Source organism: Halichoeres trimaculatus, unplaced genomic scaffold (assembly GCF_033239565.1).
Source record: "Halichoeres trimaculatus isolate MK-OKI-2021-1 unplaced genomic scaffold, fHalTri1.1 fHalTri1_scaffold_17, whole genome shotgun sequence".
NCBI lineage: Eukaryota > Metazoa > Chordata > Actinopteri > Labriformes > Labridae > Halichoeres > Halichoeres trimaculatus.
The window spans coordinates 14,261,884-14,279,605 of NW_027437195.1; the positions used below are offsets into that span (position 1 = coordinate 14,261,884).

The 17,722-nt window shown below is 42.1% G+C and overlaps 1 protein-coding gene across 8 annotated transcripts in view; it reads left to right on the forward strand.

Moving 5' to 3' along the window:
• unc79 (unc-79 homolog, NALCN channel complex subunit) overlaps positions 1-16,263 on the forward strand; it is a 35,535-nt gene extending 19,272 nt beyond the window's left edge. For 3 of the 8 annotated variants that reach the window (XM_074691854.1, XM_074691855.1, XM_074691862.1), the window contains exons 24-51: positions 899-1,080; positions 1,983-2,184; positions 2,299-2,481; positions 3,072-3,140; positions 3,518-3,855; positions 3,954-4,136; positions 4,330-4,492; positions 4,743-4,892; positions 5,007-6,248; positions 7,897-7,998; positions 8,391-8,507; positions 9,043-9,145; positions 9,249-9,389; positions 9,521-9,559; positions 9,677-9,789; positions 10,835-10,920; positions 11,309-11,482; positions 11,775-11,843; positions 11,933-12,043; positions 13,290-13,394; positions 13,488-13,565; positions 13,687-13,776; positions 13,903-14,078; positions 14,624-14,807; positions 14,909-15,112; positions 15,364-15,441; positions 15,532-15,573; positions 15,670-16,263. In XM_074691854.1, coding sequence (XP_074547955.1) covers positions 899-1,080; positions 1,983-2,184; positions 2,299-2,481; positions 3,072-3,140; positions 3,518-3,855; positions 3,954-4,136; positions 4,330-4,492; positions 4,743-4,892; positions 5,007-6,248; positions 7,897-7,998; positions 8,391-8,507; positions 9,043-9,145; positions 9,249-9,389; positions 9,521-9,559; positions 9,677-9,789; positions 10,835-10,920; positions 11,309-11,482; positions 11,775-11,843; positions 11,933-12,043; positions 13,290-13,394; positions 13,488-13,565; positions 13,687-13,776; positions 13,903-14,078; positions 14,624-14,807; positions 14,909-15,112; positions 15,364-15,441; positions 15,532-15,573; positions 15,670-15,858 — 4,913 coding nt within the window. In that variant the 3' untranslated portion in view covers positions 15,859-16,263. The remainder of the gene's footprint in view (positions 1-898; positions 1,081-1,982; positions 2,185-2,298; positions 2,482-3,071; positions 3,141-3,517; positions 3,856-3,953; positions 4,137-4,329; positions 4,493-4,742; positions 4,893-5,006; positions 6,249-7,896; positions 7,999-8,390; positions 8,508-9,042; positions 9,146-9,248; positions 9,390-9,520; positions 9,560-9,676; positions 9,790-10,834; positions 10,921-11,308; positions 11,483-11,774; positions 11,844-11,932; positions 12,044-13,289; positions 13,395-13,487; positions 13,566-13,686; positions 13,777-13,902; positions 14,079-14,623; positions 14,808-14,908; positions 15,113-15,363; positions 15,442-15,531; positions 15,574-15,669) is intronic. The other 5 variants (XM_074691856.1, XM_074691857.1, XM_074691860.1 and 2 more) reach the window with 5 other exon arrangements.
• The last annotated feature ends 1,459 nt before the right edge of the window (positions 16,264-17,722 follow it).

Here is a 17,722-nt window from a genome sequence, read left to right on the forward strand (position 1 = left end):
TTACTCTGTAATGATGTGTTTTGACAGTAAAATGTGTGACATTGTGTTTGAACGAGCAGCTAAATGAAGACCTCCAGTCTGCTGATAAAATATGCTTTCCCAACCAGCACCTTTCCACATCTCCCCCTTCTGTTGTCATGGTTACTGTGTGGCTCAAACAGGCGGAAGAGAGGAATTGTGGGATTAATATGTTTTTTCTGGCCTCATGATTGGCAGAGAGGAGGTGTATGACCTTGAGACAGAAGCAGAGGACTGGATGTGTAGATAATAAAGAGATGGGGTACAGATGAATTGCCATTAGGCCAAACAATGCTACAGGTTTTAAATTATGAGCATGTACTGCATGCTGACACATAGTCACTCAGTTAATCTTCATAGTAGGATAATACGTATGTAGTCCATATTTGATAGCTTTAATAATGTTATTTTTCTCCTCTTATAAACAGTTTTTAGACAGACAACCATATGATTGTGGGCATGAGTCATTTATATAATCAATAAAACACTTACATTCAGCTAACAGGCATGAAGATGCTGTTCTTGATAGTCTCTTTTACACTGACATCTAGTGGTCAGTGCTGGGTTCTTTCATCATCCTAGAGTGGGTGAGAGTTGATGGATTTCAAAATAAATCACCTATTTTTAGATTTAATCCTGATAAATAAAGCCAGCAATTTCTGAAGGTATCTTGTTTTCTAAAAAGACGGAGAGCATTCTTGTTTTGATGCCACACAAAGAGAGTATGAGAGAATATGTTGGCAACTCCTGTATGTGAATATGAATGTTGTTTTTATTTTTTGACGAGCATTACAGAATAAAAAACACATTATTGCTTGCTCTCAAAGAAATGATCATTAAGAATTTCTCTTTCATTCTTGACTTGTATTTGGACTTTCAGTTGAAAAGGTAGCGGTGCTTTGTCGGTTCCTGGACATTGGTGCTGTGACAAAAAACCACCTGCTGAAATACTCCCTGGCCCACGCTTTCTGCTGCTTCCTGGCCTCAGTGGAGGACGTTAACCCAGCTGTGGCCACCCGGGCCAGACTGCTGCTGGACACCATCAAGAGGCCGGCCCTGCAGGTGAATTGGTCATCAAAGTGTCATTTGATCAGAATTCATGACATTAAATTAAATAAACAGTGTTCATACAAATTTTACAGCTCACTAAAAAATTACAACATTGTTAAAATTATATTACATATAATATCATTATTTATTTTTGCACCAAAACGTTTGATTATAAGAGATTTTGATTTTATGACAGTGTATAACAAATATAGGCATGATGCTCAATTCAATTTCTACATATAAAAATAGAGATAAATGTTCACCTTCGTGTCTGAGGCTTGTAAAATGTCATAACTAATAATAAATGTGGCATCATCCAACAACATGAAAAAATTAAGCAGAAAACTAGTAAAGGAAAAAATATGTAAGTTTTAAACTCAAAACAACTCATGTTTAAAAAGGTAAAGTTACTGGTATTGAAAACAGAGTTGAGTGGCATTGGAAAAATAATGTCACAACTGTTCTTGGTCACATTTTAGCATCACCGACAAGTTTGGTAGTTTAACCCATAGATTTGGATGTATAACTGGTAAATCCAGGGACTGGAAGAAATGCAGTTCCCAAAGTTTCTCTCTGAACATTTAGATTAAAACTTGAGTGAATTGTTATTATTGTTTGTTCGAACTTTGTTGCTTGTTTCTGACTTCAATTACTGATTCTTGATTCTGCATGAAACTGGTGATTAAAATGAAGACAAATCTGAAAGATCTTTTCTATTTTATATTTCAGTTTTCTGTAAGTCTCCACAGCATGAACAAACTTTAAAACAGTTAAAAAAGAAAGGTCACAACACTCATTAAAAAATGGAAATGTGAACGTACAATTTTTCTCAGAGCTGTTATTGTCCATCCCCTTAACAGTGTTTGCAGAAGTTAATTATAGCCATGTGTTTTGTGTTGTATTGCTTTGTCCAGGGTTTGTGCCTCTGCCTGGATTTCCAGTTTGACACCGTAGTGAGGGATCGTCCCATAATCCTCAGCAAACTCCTTCTGCTTCATTCTCTGAAGAAAGACATTCCTGCACTGAGCTGGGAGTTCTTCGTCAATCGCTTTGAAACGTTGTCCCTGGAGGCTCAGCTGCACCTTGACTGCAACAAGGAGTTCCCTTTCCCTACAAGTAGATCCCTCCTAAATCCACAAGTTTTAATCTTGCAGTTCCCTTGTGATAATCTTGTAAGTAACTGAAATAATACAGTGCCATAAATGAAGTCTGTAATCTGTCTGTCAACAGCCATCACAGCAGTGCGAACCAATGTAGCCAACCTCAGTGATGCAGCAATGTGGAAGATTCGAAGGGCCCGTTTTGCCAGGAATCGACAGAAGAGTGTGCGTTCCCTCCGTGACAGTTTGAAAGGGGCTCCGGCAGAGTCTAAAAGAGCTTTTTCACTCCCTGAGTCACTGAGCAACCGACTCCGTGAGTAGCAAAGACAGGGCAGTCTGTCTGTCTGTCTGTGTGCCTGTCTGTCTGTCTGTCTGTCTGTCTGTCTGTCTGTCTGTCTATCTGTCTGTCTGTCTCTCTGTCTGTCTGCTTGTGTGCCTGTTGGTTGAAATCTGAGCCGGTGTCACTTTCACTCAGTCTGTGGTCTAACAGTGTTTGCAGATACAAACCAGTCTTTGGTTTATCACGGCTCATTTTCATCTCTCTGGGTTAACCAAATGCCTTTTATTTGCAAATACTATGTGACTCTAGTCCTGTTCCATTTCCCCATTGTTCTCTCCTTACCTGTGTGTCCTCAGCATTGACCTCACCTAAATGTCTAACCACATACTGGTTTGCTATTTAGGTTTTCTTTCAAACACTATGTAGTAATTTTGTGTTTATGATTGGTCAGACTGTGTTTGTTCTTCATTATACTTTGACTAAATACTGTTTAGAGGCTTCTGAGTAGATTTTTTTATTTGCCTGTTTGTTTGTGCACATATTTAATAAGAGTGGGGCTCAAACCCACGTCCTGTCCTCCTCTGTACATTCTTTAAATTTTGTTCTTCAAATTTGGTTTTTAGCTTTAAGGCTTACAAGGCAAGAGCACTCTGCCCCGACACTGGGAGATATGATAGAGAAAGTCCTGCCAGGTAAATAACAACTTAAGTCTGAACCATATGATACTTTCTTCATGAAATCACCCTACATTGGAGGAAAAATACAGTTTGGTTATTATCAGTAAGCTAATGTAAAGTATAAAAAAGCAGCAGTCATTTTGTGTCATCCTGCCTCAGATTTACTCTGCTTTACCATCAGAAAGAGTGACATTAATGTTGAACATTAGCAGCTCATTTTTAATTTATTTTTTTCCATTACCATATTACACTGATGTATGTGTACTGCATGCTGATGCCTCCACCTCTCCTCACAGAGAAGTGGACAAGTTGACTCCCCCCAACTCTGTGTTGTTGCCCCCTCCCCTCGCTCCTGCACCCCTCCCTTTCTGCATCTCTTCCTCTGTCTGCAGCGCGTTTCCTCTCGCACTCTAACCCTGACGCTTCAGCCCCTCTTGCAGGCCAGACTCCATCTCCTGAGGATGACACCATCATCAGAGATCTGCTTCCTGAGGATGCTGGCATCGATCATCAGACAGTGCATCAGCTCATCATGGTGCTCATGAAATTCATGGCCAAAGACCAGAGCAGCGCCGAGGCAGACATCGGCAGTGCCAAGGCTTTTAACACAGTGAAGCGTCACCTGTACGTGCTGCTGGGTTATGACCAGCAGGAGGGCTGCTTCATGATTGCTCCTCAGAAGATGCGCACCTCCACCTGCTTCAACGGCTTCATTGCTGGCATTGCACAAGTGACTAAAATATAACTTATCACCTCTTTTCTGATACTTCTAAGCTGTGTGTAAAAGAAATGTAATATAAATGCTATAAATCTCTGTTTATCCTTCAGGTGATGGACTACAATATTGGTTTAGGAAAGCAGCTGCTCCCTCTGGTGGTCCAGGTGTTGAAGTACTGCACATGTCCACAGCTGAGACACTACTTCCAGCAGCCTCCTCGATGCTCCCTCTGGGCCCTGAGGCCACACATCAGACAAATGTGGCTCAAAGCTCTGCTGGTTATCCTCTATAAGGTGCTCTTCGCAAATCTTTCTTTCAGTATGATTTCATTGCATTTATCAATATTTAACGAGGTAACATGTTTCCTTCTGTAAGGGATTTCTGAATCTTGTTATTACATGTTTGTAATATTTTATGATCTTCAATATGAATTATGCAGAGACAGACGGCTGTATGAAATAACTCCATATTCTGCACTTACTTCAGTACCCTTACAGAGACATGGATGGCAGTAAAGTGGTCCTCCATCTGATCCACATCACCATCAACACACTGAATGCTCAGTACCACAGCTGTCGTCCCCACGCTACAGCCGGACCGCTCTACAGTGACAACTCTAACATGAGTCGCTACAGTGAGAAAGAAAAAGGTGAAACAACATAAAGAATGGAGTTTATCTCAACAGCAACTAGCTGTACAACTCACAATATACATAAAAATTTAAGTTTAGGCTCTTTATTGATGGTATGTTATGAAAACGTTTTTAAAAGAAAACTTAAATTGTTCTACAAAGTTTATTTGTGAGATGGGAAATGACGCTCTTCTCCATAAATGCCTCCTCTAGCACATTAGTTTGCCTCCTGAATACACTGCTGATGTTGATTCTTTCTCCATCTTAGAAGAGGACAGTGTTTTCGATGAGTCAGACGTCCATGACACGCCGACTGGAGCCGCGAACAAGGAGTCACAGACCTTCTTCGCTCGTCTGAAGAGGATTGGTGGCAGCAAGTCTGTGAAGTACCAGCCGGTGGAGCTGAATGCCAAGAAAAGTAAGGCGCAGAGGCTTTCAAACTGAAGTGCAGCATAACATCACATTGATTGACTCTTTTTTTCAGGTTGCAGAAGCTGTGTTAATAAGGTCTAATTCTTCCTCTGTGCTTTAGGTGAAATTGAGCTGTCAGAGTACAGAGAAGCCAGCGCTCTTCAGGACAGCATCCTGCATTGTGTGAGAGAGGAGAGCACCAGGAAGAAGCGGCTACAGGCCATGCACAAGCAGAAATCTTTGGACATTTCCAACACGGACTCAATCCTCTTCAATCTGGATGAACATCGACGTAAGTCCTGCATTGATCGCTGTGACCTGCAGGCCCCTCCTGTGGTCCTGCCTCCCTCTTCGGCAGCGTCCCACAGCAGACGACACGGCAAAGAATCATCTGAAGGTGTTGATGCTGTGGATCGACGAGGTTCCCGGGGTGGACAGTCAGACATTTGCAAACCCGTCATCCCTGAGGTTCGCCTGAGCTGCATGGAGACTTTTGAGGATAAGCTGGACCAGGGCTCACTGGAAGGATCAGCTCAAGGGAAAGAAGACCAGGACCTGATTGACCTCTCCTCTGACTGTACCTCGATCCCAGAGAAACATTCCCTGCTCTCCATGTCTGACAGCGACTCTTTGGTGTTTGAACCTCTGCCTCCACTGAGGATTGTGGAGAGCGATGAAGAGTTTGACCTGACCACCATCATCGCTTCTAAGTTCAATGGGAGTCCAAAGGTGTCTGCTTCTCCTGCGAGCAGTAACACTCTGCGTCTGTCTCCTGTGGTTCAGGTGAGCATAGAGGACTGCTCCAGCAGCAAAAAGACCCCAGAACCACCCAGCTCAGTAGAAAACAAGCTAAACCGTGTGACTCCCAGCACGTCTTTAGATCTTCCAGACCGTGCAGAAAACATCTGCCATGAAAGCCCCATGACCCTGAAGCAGAAGAGAGACTTGCTGAGGAAGACCCCACATGTACCGTACTCCTCTCTTGATGATGTTCCTGTGACCCCTGAGGAGGTGAGAAGCGGACCTGGGACATCTCCCTCTGGGAGAACCATCTTCTTGGACATCCCAGAGGACAACGCAGAGCCTCTCTCCTCGCCAGAGAAAAGCAAGAGCATCAGCAACGATGAAGAAGAAGAGGATGGGGATGATGAAGAGGATGATGATATGGGAGATGAAGCGGACAGCGAAACAAAACCTGACAACAATGGAGGGGAGGACAATGATGAGGCAGAGTTCAAAATCCAGATTGTACCCCGTCAGCGGAAGCAGAGGAAGATAGCTGTAAGTGCTATCCAGAGGGAGTATCTGGACATCACATTCAACATGTTTGACAAGCTGGGTGGAGAGCAGACGGCAGAGGCAGGTAAGGCACGAGGATGGTTATAAATACTCCTTACACTATCATTTCATCTAAATGATCTTTTCAGGGATGATAAATAGTAGATGAGGTTAGTTGAGACAAGTGCATCCAAACATAAACAAGGCAATCTCATGTTTCTGCCAGTGTGGTTGAAAGTGTGCAGTCCAGAATAATTTTTGATATAAAACAAATTCAGATAAATATAATCAAAGTCACAGTGACGTGTGACTTTGTCTTTCATTCTTCTTTTATTCTCCATTTTATTCTAATATCATGCAATGAAAGTATTTTTTATTATTTCATCTCATTCCATGATAATGATTTTAGTGTGGTTTTATGAAGCACACTCATTACGCAACATTATCATGTGTTTACATTGCATCATTCTATAAAGAATTTAGACTTTTTGTTCACCATGATGGATTTTCTTCTCTTTTCTTTTTTCTTTTTGTTCACTATAGTCTAATTAAGATAATATTCATACTAATATAAATAATGGCAGCCTGACATGCCAGGAAAAATGCACAAAAAGGTAACACTTTACTTCAGAGGTCTGCAAATTTAATCACACTTAAGTTATAATTAGACAAAGTTTTTTCTTATTTCTTTCAAATTACCCCTGAAATTTCATGAGAATTTGGTAAAAATTAGCACATAACTTGTGGTCAGATTCAGTTTTGCAGTGCGCCTGTACTCACAGTGTCTATCACAATCAGGTAAGGCCAATCTACAACCCCACTCTTGGTGAATATCACATATGAAGCCTTCAGTTTTATCATGTAAAACATTATAGGTCTAATCATAAAGGTTTATCATTTTTCATGTGATCTCAATTATGTATATCAACAAACTGGGTACTAAAGAACTTGGTGAAATTAAATAACAAATAGCTATCTATCAACTGCTTATTGGGAAATTGAATTATTCACTGAGCATTTCAAAGGTAATTATCAGAGGAAACAATGAACCTAACTTCTGTTTTCAAGAACTAAGCAGCTATTTATCAGCTGCTTCTCTGGAAATAGCAGAAACGGGATACTTCTATAAATTATTTGCTATCGTCACCTTCTTACCTGGCAATTTGGGGTAAATTTCAAAGAAACTGAAAAAAAAACACAGTAACCTACCAATTGTGACTTGCGACAATAAAATTGGACATTATTTTAAAGAAGTTATGTGCTCAATTCAAAGAAAAAGGAAAAATTTTGTCTAATTATTACCTAGGTGTGATTAAACTTGCAGACCTCTAAAGTAAAGTGCTACCCACAAAAATATTTGATGAAGGAAACCTGATTAATAGTAAAACCAAGCAATAGCAAACCACTGGAGCTGCTTTCTGCTCCATGGTGTCTCTGTTCTTCAGTCCACATCAGAAGCTGTTAAACTGTGTCACTGGAATAAACCTCAAAGAAGGAGAAGAGCAATAAACAAAAATGAGTTGCCTGTTTCTGAAGTGAGGGGATAACACTAAAACAAATATAAGAGCTTCATAAATATTTCATAAAACACACTTTGATATTCTTCAGTAGAAGATATGTTACTACATCAGATTCTGAGTTTCCATATCTTATACAGTGTTTATAATTAACATACAACAGCATAAACTGTGAGGGCGATGGCCCGCCCATTATTTACTGATATTGCCTTGCAGATCACAAAGTTCTATCTACATTGGAAAAGCCACGAGAATCTGCCTCAGCCCCAACGCTCGAAGCTGCTATTCCTGAAACAAGCCACCGCTCTTCGGTATCAAGTACGATCCAAATACAGTCCTTCTTAGCCTCCTTATTGATATCAGTCACATTAAATGTGGTGACTTATTTGTAAGGCCCTTACAGCTGATCATTTTTTTTTGTTTGCTGTCTCATACATCACAGTTGAATACTCAAAACTGAAGCTGGAATCATGCCATAAAACCGCATAACAAAACTTAAAATAAAGCCAGTTAGATTTTTAGTTAAGCATAAAAAGGCATCAAAATGTTCCCTATAATTAGTTTATACTTTAGAATTATAAGATTTGTAGTTCTTGATTTCTCTTCCTGATTGGTTAAAAATGGTATGAGTGTTCCACCTGTCTCTTTATAACCACACATGCGTCTTTGTGTTAAAATAATGGTCTCTGTGTTGTTTACTGTGTCTCTAGCTCAGTACCGTCAGGTGAAGCGAGGCTCTCTGGGAGCTCTGACCATGAGTCAGCTAATGAAGAGACAGCTGGAGCATCAGTCCAGTGCGCCGCACAACATCAGCACCTGGGACACTGGTCAGTCACTTTGTACTTTTCTTTATCCCATAATGAGTCCCAGAGGAGAGGTAGAGACACACTGCTGTAACTCAGGAAAGACAACAGAAGTAAAAGAAATAAAATAAATGTAAAGCAACACTGATCACTTAGTGAAAGAAGTCAACTCTTGTGTCATCAATGCGTGGAAATAATCAAACTCTGTGGGGACATCTGAGCTGTTTGATGATCTCTTCCTGTACATGTGTTGACAAAGACTCAGAAACCTCATTTAAAGTTGATTTGCATGGTTGCTCAGCAGGCATTAAATCATCTTGTCTGACATCTACTGTACGTCACCGCCACGGTTCAAAGCTTTACAAATGACCCCACAGAAATAGACATGTTGCTGTCTCTTTTGTTCAATTTTCTAGGTCATACAGGGATGTTGCTCTTATCTGAGTGTGTTTCATAAACAATAAATTAATCACAGGAGCTTTCAAGTAGCTTTTTCTCACTGACCTTAGGTAGCATCTGATCTGATGTAAAGCGTTCTTTGTTATACCTCCCTGTGCAGGCCCTACAAAGACCAGCCTGCTCTCTGCACCGAGCACTGTCAGCATGTTTGTCCCTGCCCCGGAGGAGTTCATCGATGAGCAGCCGACCACCATGTCTGACAGGTGGAGGAATTTATCAGTCCAAGGCTTTCAGTCCTGGTCACAAAAAAAGTCTTTCAACTCAGTGCTTTAAGTGTCCTGTTTTGTTTTCTTCGTGATGTCCCAGGTGTCGTGACTGTGCTGCCGTGCTGGAGGAGTATGACGAGGAGACTCTCGGCCTTGCAGTAGTTGTCCTCTCCATGTTTATCCACCTCAGCCCTGATTTGGCCGCTCCGATGCTCCTCGACATCATGCAGTCTGTGGGCAGGTACAGCCTCTCCAGCAGCAGTCCACATCCACAGAGCACTTCACCATCAAATGAAGTTTCGTAACTCGCCCTTAGAGCTCATGCATAATTCATCCCCTTGAGTCCTAATCCGCTGCTTTCACTTCTTTCAGGTTGGCATCCAGTGCCAATTTTTCTGGACAAGCTGAGAGGTATGAGCCATAAAAGCCGTCACTTCTCAAATGTTTGCTCAGCTTATAGATGAGTTTAAAAAAGATGTGAAGCGTGACAACCTGTCTAACTCTGCCATTCTCCCTCTGATGTTGCAGTATGTTGATCCCAGGGAATGTAGCAGGTGTAGCCAAGCAGTTTCTCCGCTGTGTGTTTCACCAGCTGGCCCCAAATGGCATCTTGCCCCAACTCTTCCAGAGTAACATCAAAGGTCGGCACATACTATCACTGAACAATGCTTCAGATGTACCAGCAGTCTTTATACTGAGACTCACAGCACCTTGACCTCACTGAAAAAAAAAAAAAAATTAATTAGTGTTAAGTGGGTGAATTTGTTATATTCTTATTCAATTCGAAAAAAAACCCTTTTCATTAAAAAAGAGCATGTTTTAGGTGTTTTTCAGATGAAGATACACAAAGACATAAGTCGGACATCTTTCTTTTTCTTCATTGCCACAGGCATGAAACGGTCATTTAAACTAGGGATGCACGATATTATCGGCACAATATCGGTATCGGCTGATAAAAGCTTAAAAACACGTTTATCGGTATTGGCAGATATGAACATTTCTGTCGATATGCACAGCCGATAAGGTGCTATTCAGTTAGGATTATTATTATTTTCCATCTGAAAAATAAGCTCCTTAAATAAAATGTAACACTTCATTTATTTGCACTGCAGAGCTCTGTGTCTGTCACCAGGTTGTTACAGTAGCTCTAAAATAATCAAATGCAACTTGGTTATGTTTAAAAATGCATTGTACATTTAAAGTTCATGTGATCTAAAGAAATTATTTTTCTGTATTTCAATACTGAATGTGTTGAGTTTGAAAAAATAATACATTTGTTATTTATGGTAAAATCAAATGTTTTATGTGTGTTTCTTAAACAAATAAGACCGTCACAATAAGAGTAACATATAAATTCCAGTACAGGATAGACTTAGCTTTCTTTACAGTGAAAAAAAACAAACAAACTTGTGATTATCGGTATCGGTATCGGTATCGGTATCGGTGTCGGCCAAAAGGGTTTCGATACATTTTGGCAAATCGGATATCGGCAAAAATCCAATATCGTGCATCCCTAATTTAAACCTTTGAACAAGCTCTCGCCTGTACAGTATCACATTTACCTGAAAGAGTTATGCACATTACAATCAGAAAAAGGCACTTTTTGTTTTTGTGATTGATGTTAACAAGCTTCTTCTTGGCATTTTTCTATTTCAGCCCTTAATGTCCTTCTTTATTTTTCCTCAGATGGCAGTTTTCTGCGCACTCTTGCAGTCTCCCTCATAGATTTTAATGAACTGAGTTCTGTTGCTGCCCTCAACATGCTTCTCGAGGTGAGATTCTTTTTCTCGTAGCTGTGATGAGTCCCTTCACCAGCAGGAGGAGCTCTTGTCAAACCAAAAGCCCCCCTTACTCCTGCTTCAAGCAAACCATAAGCCCTTTTAAAACAACAAATCACTGGAGCATTCAAGAAAACCTGCCTCACTCTGCACCACTGTGCCACTTTATTGTTGCTGTTAAGCTAAACAAACCGCACATATAAGACCCTGATGATGCATGAGCTCATGAGCAATCATCTCTGCCCCAGTGTCCTAAGTCCTCGGCTATAGCTGTGAGCATTCTGATTGATCAGGACTGAATGATCAGTTAAATGGAAGTATCTCTGTGTATAGAATGCCATTATATAACCCTGTTGTGGTTTTATGCCTCTTTGCCCTCCAGGGTTTGAACAACAAGAAAAGTCTGCCAGCAGGGGGCACTATGCTGCACTGCCTGGAAAACATCGCCACCTTCATGGAGGCTCTCCCCATGGACTCTCCAAGCAACCTGTGGACAACCATCTGCAACCAGTTCCAGACCTTCCTCACAAAGCTGCCCTCTGTGCTTCCCCTAAAGGTAGATAGCGAATCTTCCCGTCACTTAGTCATGCTCTGATATGGTTTAATGTGATTATGGCCTGAGGAAAAAGCATTTTGCAGTGTCCTTGTCGGGTTTAATAGGATGGACTCTCAAAAATGTAATTGATTTGACTCTGAAGCTTTTTACCTTGAAGGTCAGATTGATGTAAGATAATCTAATTCAAAACACCAGGTCCAGGAATAAAGGTATGCATCATGTGATGTTCTCCAGTATTGACATTTTTCAAATGTTCCTGTTTTTCTGTTTTTGAATCTGCTTGTGCCGTTAGTGCCCAATGGATTCCAGCCTGAGGATTATCATTTGTCTGCTGAAAATCCCAACCACAAATGCAACCCGGGTAAGCCCAAAGGAACTTCACAAAGTTGTGGATTGAATTCCCATCCCTTTATTTCTAACTTTTCCCCTGCTTTTTTTTTTTTCTCCCAGAGCCTCCTTGAGCCGTTCTCCAAGCTGCTGAGCTTTGTCATCCAGTACGGCACGTTCAGTCTCTCCTACCTCGTAGAACTCTGTGGACTGTGTTACAAAGCCTTCAACAAGGTAGCGTTAAGCCTGTTTACACAACTTCTTTGGAATCTGCAGTAGAAAAACATGTGCTGACATCCAGAATTTATGCTGCCTTGAAAGAGTTAAACCTTTTAAACTAATCTGCTGCGTTTAAAAAGCTCCTGTTCCCAGGCCTCTTGCTCATCACTCTTTCTGTGCTGAACTGACTTCCCCGAGTCTCCAGTTGGCCAGAAATGTGGCCACATGTCACAGATGATTAAGTAGGCAATCAGCCAGTATTGATTAACATGATTAGTTGGTGTGCTTGGAGCAGAGGATGTATGGTGTGTTTCTGAGTGGCTGTCTCAGACAGAGATGGAGCCGGACCTGTCTGCACTGTTGGGGCCAGATGGATCCTCAGTCCTCCACCACTGTCAACGCTGCGTGCTTTATGTCTCCTGCAGTATTGATTTTCTTCACCCTTCTTAATTCCTCACCGTATAATATCCGCTTTTCAAAAAAAATGGAGCCACCATGAGCTATTGCTTTTGGACCCTGCCCTGTACAGTTGTTTTATGGAGAGGCAAGGGAAGCACAGGGAGGATTATTTGGAGCTTGGGGGTCAGGTTTTTAAGGACACAAAGTCAGGTTTCCTACTCCTGCTAAAGTTTTTCACACCATGCACCATTGATCACTGCTGCACTTCACTATTAGCCTGGCCCTACAGCTTAGGAACGGACTATGATTTGCTATTTACCAAACGGACATGCTCTATCAAGTTTTAATTATGAGAGTGTTACGTACAGGTATGCACATTAACAAGCCACACTGTGGGAAATGTGGAAGCAGCTTGGAGTTCTGTAAGAGCATGTGCCTGCGCCTAACATAAGCAAACATGACTGCATGGAGAAAAAGAGAGAGGCAAAGTAAAAGCCAGAAGATGACAGTGTGGTTTGTAAACAGGCAGCTGGGCTTTGTGTAGAAGGGATGAACAAAGAGAGCAGCCTGTCCTCAGGGAGGGAGAAGGCAGCCTGACAGCCTCATCTGAGCTGCCTGGGACTCAGGGAGGAGAGATCTGGACTGGCCTAAATCTACTCCTCAGCCTCCTCACCATTCTCTGTCTATTCTCTGTCTCCCTGCATCCCCTCCCTCCCCTTTCGCAGCCTGTCCTTCCCCCTCTATTCAGACTACAGAGTTTATGCTCCCCTCGCAGCATGAGTAAGGAAGAGTGATAATAGAAAAAGGCAGTCTTGCTGCATCAGTACATTTACTCCACTCTCTTTCTTCTCTTTGCATCCAGGAGAGAGATAAGTTCTACATGTCCCGCATTGTCGTGTTAGAGCTTCTGCAGGCTCTCAAGTTCAAGTCTCCTCTGCCTGACACAAACTTGTTACTGCTAGTCCAGGTAATAATGCCTTCTTTAGTTGGCAAAAAAAGAATGTAGACTACAGTCACTCATCCTGAATAAGAAACTTAAACCTGCGCTGGAATTCTTCAGTTTGTTTGTGCAGATATTGGTACGCGGCTAGCAGAATCCACCATCATCCAAAAGCACATGATCTCCACGCTGCCGGGGGTAAGGCTTTAGTCGATGTGTGTGTGGATCTTATTAGAATTAGCCTCATAAAACAGTAGGAGGCAAAATCAAACCCTGCTGTGAATCCTCCTAAAGGATAATCTGTTTTAATTCCCCACAGTGCACAACAGCCGCCATGGAGTGTATGAGACAATATATAAGTGAACTCCTGGACTTCATTGCAGACATGCACACGCTAACCAAACTTAAAGTAAGTTTTGTGCTTTTTATGTGAAAGCCAGAAGATGCAAATCTGATCTTATACAGTTTTTTTTTTCTCTGCTGTTCCTTTTGTTTGTCCTTATCTTTTCTTCCTTACTTTGCATATTTTACCCAGAGCCATATGAAAGCTTGCTGTCAGCCGCTGCATGAGGACACTTTTGGGGGCAACCTGAAAGTGGGCTTGGCACAAGTCGCCGCCATGGAGATCAGTAAAGGCAATCACCGTGATAACAAAGCTGTGGTCCGTTATCTCCCCTGGCTCTATCACCCACCATCCACCATGCAACAGGGGTAAGAGTGACAGAGAGACATGCCAGCTCAGGAACCAGTCAGGGATTCAGAGGTTCAGTCCAGCCATGCTACGCACAAACTCAACTTAGCTGAATTTAAACACACACTGGTGTTATGCTCTGGGTTTAAAGCTCACTTGCTTTTGGCATAAATTAAATTTATGCTCTGGGTTCAAAGATAGTAATTCAGCATTTGTGAGATAACATGAGAAAAACTGAGGTTTCCTGATCCCAAGTAGAGAAACTCACTTGGAAAGAAGGACTAAAGGGGTAGAGGTGATGGTATGGCCATCATACAAAGTTCTGAGTTGATAAGCTGATTAAAAGATAATTAACATTAAAAATCCTTGTGTTACACATATTTTTTTTCTCTTTTTAAAATAAAAAAATCCAGATAACCAGTAATATTAAGCAATTTGTTAGAACCAGCATATGTTTGTTTATTTTACTGGTTGAATTATCTGTGTAATCCTGAGAGATATGAGATTGTAGAGAATAGACTGAGAGCTCGTATGTAAAACTGACTTTATGTTTATTTTTCTACAGGCCAAAAGAATTCATCGAGTGTGTGTCCCACATTCGTCAGCTGTCCTGGCTGCTTTTGGGCTCGCTGACACACTGTGCCCTGCACCAGGGCTCCACCTCCTGTATGCCCATCCCTCTAGACGCTGGCTCCCACATCGCAGACCATCTTATCGTCATCCTCATTGGTTTCCCAGAGCAGTCAAAGGTCTGGCTGGAACAATTTCCTGTAAATGACTCCACCTCCACAGTTTTTTATTTTTGGTCACTATGATCTTTAATCACCTTTTCTGTTTTTGTCTCCTCCAGACATCAGTACTGCACATGTGCTCTCTGTTCCACGCCTTCATGTTCGCCCAGCTATGGACCATCTACTGCGAGCAGGCAGCTGCTGCTCCTTCACTGGTCAACCAAAACCAGACTGAGTTTTCTTCCAGCGCCATCCTTACTGGCCTGGAGTTCTGGAGTCGGGTTACACCAAGCATCCTGCAGCTCATGGCTCACAATAAAGTGGTGAGTGCTGTCCTTTTAGCTTTTTACTCCAGGGTCTATCAAAGTGGGCTTCAAATCAAATCAAATCAAATCAAATCAAATCAATCAAATCAATCAAATCAAATCAAACTTTATTTATACAGCACTTTTTATACATTAAAAACAGCACAAAATGCTTTACATGCTTCAGCGGGAATGAACACGTAAAAATATGGTGCACTTGTTTTTGTGTGAAAATGAACTAAAATGGTTTTTGCTTTATGTCCTCTTAGATGGTAGAGATGGTGTGTCTTCATGTCATTAGTTTGATGGAAGCCCTGCAGGAGTGCAACTCAACTATCTTTGTCAAGGTTCGCTAATTCATCACCTATTAAACCTGTTTAGTTGCCAATTTACTGTAAGCTTCCTTTAACACGTGCAAATATTCTTCTTTCCTCTAGTTAATACCCATGTGGCTACCTATGATTCAGTCAAACCTCAAGGTGAGACTTTCAAAAAGCTGTTTACCATTAGGTTAATGATATCTCTGTAGTCATACAGCCCTTTAACTTGTCATCCTTCTATTCTTGCCTCTGCAGCACCTGTCTGCAGGGTTGCAGTTGCGGCTCCAGGCCATCCAGAACAGAGTGAACCACCAGTGTTTGCAGGGCCAGACATCGGGGACTCCTCCGTTTGCTCTGAGAAAATGGTTGCAGTGCACCCAGTTTAAGATGGCTCAGGTGGAGATCCAGTCGTCTGAGGCTGCTTCGCAGTTTTACCCCATGTGACCTGCTTAACGGCTCCGATCAGGTCCACGGACCTGCATGCATTCTCTCTGTCACCAAAAAAAAAGAGACTCTTATTTTATCTTATACTGTGGGGAATTTAATTTTCAGCACCTTTAGTATACGACCTGTATATGTACAGTAAATCTATGCTATTTTAGAGTACTATTACTTGAGCTGAATAGTGAGGGCTCAACAGGCATGTGTGGGGAAATTGCATCATGTGCCTAACTGTTGTATTCAACAGATTCAAGGAGTCAATAGATGATGAAGAGGATGTCTACAGACTCATGTTAGTAATACTTAGGATGTGAAAGGGAATGCTTGTTGAAGCTTAGATAGCTCACTCTGTCACAGTCATATTCTATCACTTTTTAAGTTGCTTGGTTGCAAGCTGGATAATAAAAGTACCAGTTTTTCTAAATGTTGAGAGACTCTTTGTCATTTCACATGAATTGCCGCCCCCTTCAAAAATTCAAATGTGACATTTACAGCCCTTTGCTGCGGAAAATGTCCAGTTTACCATAATGCAGGTGGCACGAGCGATAAAATCAGCTCTGTTGTTTACTCTCCCAGACGAGAAAACGAACCTCAGGTGTATCCGGGAAAATGACATGACATGCATTACTCAGCTCCCGTCTGAGATCCTTGTCAGACTGTCAGTCACGCTGCCTCTCGCCATCAGAGCTCCAATCGATCAGGGGCCAATCTGACTCGCAGCAGCAGCTTTGTAACTCGATAAGGTGGAGCCAGACATTGGAGGTAAACAAGACTATTTTGGTTGTGCCCCCACCACCACCACCACAAACCAAAATGGAAGCCCCCCCCCACCCCTCTTCATTGGCAGCAGCGAAACAGATTGGTCCATGCATATACCAAGCAAACACAATTACCTTTGGCCTAATGTGGTTTGTTGTGATTAAGCATTGTTGTGAGGTCTAACCGCATTACCACGAAGCTCTTGTCTGAGAATAACAGATGACATGACAGCAGGGCCTGAGAGCCGAACAGCACATTAATCTTTGTTTTGATTCCTCACTGCTGCATGGTTTTCATTATCAAGCTCTGGGATGAATAAGATCTGATGATATAAATGCATTTTGTCAAAAAAATAGTGGTTTATTGAAAAAAATGAAGCTCAATTTGATTTGCAAGAATTTTCTCTTAAAGCTGAAATTTTAGTCACTGCATGTTGAAGAGCACCCATGAAGGGAGGTGTGTGCCAAATGAGTCAGTAGTAAAGTGATATCACACTATGTGACTAATGAACACACACACTGACAGAAACACACACACAAACACTCTCTCCTGTGTGACCCTAAGCTAGCTGAATCAGGCTGCAGTGCCCCTTCTCATCAACCTCCAGTCCCAGCTCATCAAAGAGCTGCTCTCCTGCTGTGTTCCTCTGTGTGTCTGAGTGTGTGTTAAAGTGATTCTGGATGCAGGTGTGTGTGTGTGTGTGTGTGTGTGCATGTGTCCCAGCATGTGCATAGGTGTGTGTGTTTAATCAAGTCCCCCTTGCTCTGGGGTTGCATCTGTCAGCCACTGCCACCGTTGTGATCGTTTGAACTCGCAGCCCTTCTTTCCAAAGAAGCTCTCTCTCATTAGCAGCAGCTTATGTAATCAGTGTCCCACAGGTATCCAGCACTTTCCCCGCCCTGGCCCCCCCGCCTGTCTGCTCCCTCCTGGAGGACCATATGGGAGTGCTGACCTGATGAGCAGGCAGCTGGAGGTAGTGAGGGTAATTAACGCTGACCAAAGGCCTCTCAGGCAGACAGGGTGTGAGTGGGTCCTCGAAGATTGTGAAGGTCAGCTTTGAAAGGACCTTGCCAGCTCTCCATCTCTCCCTCACGCACACAAACACACA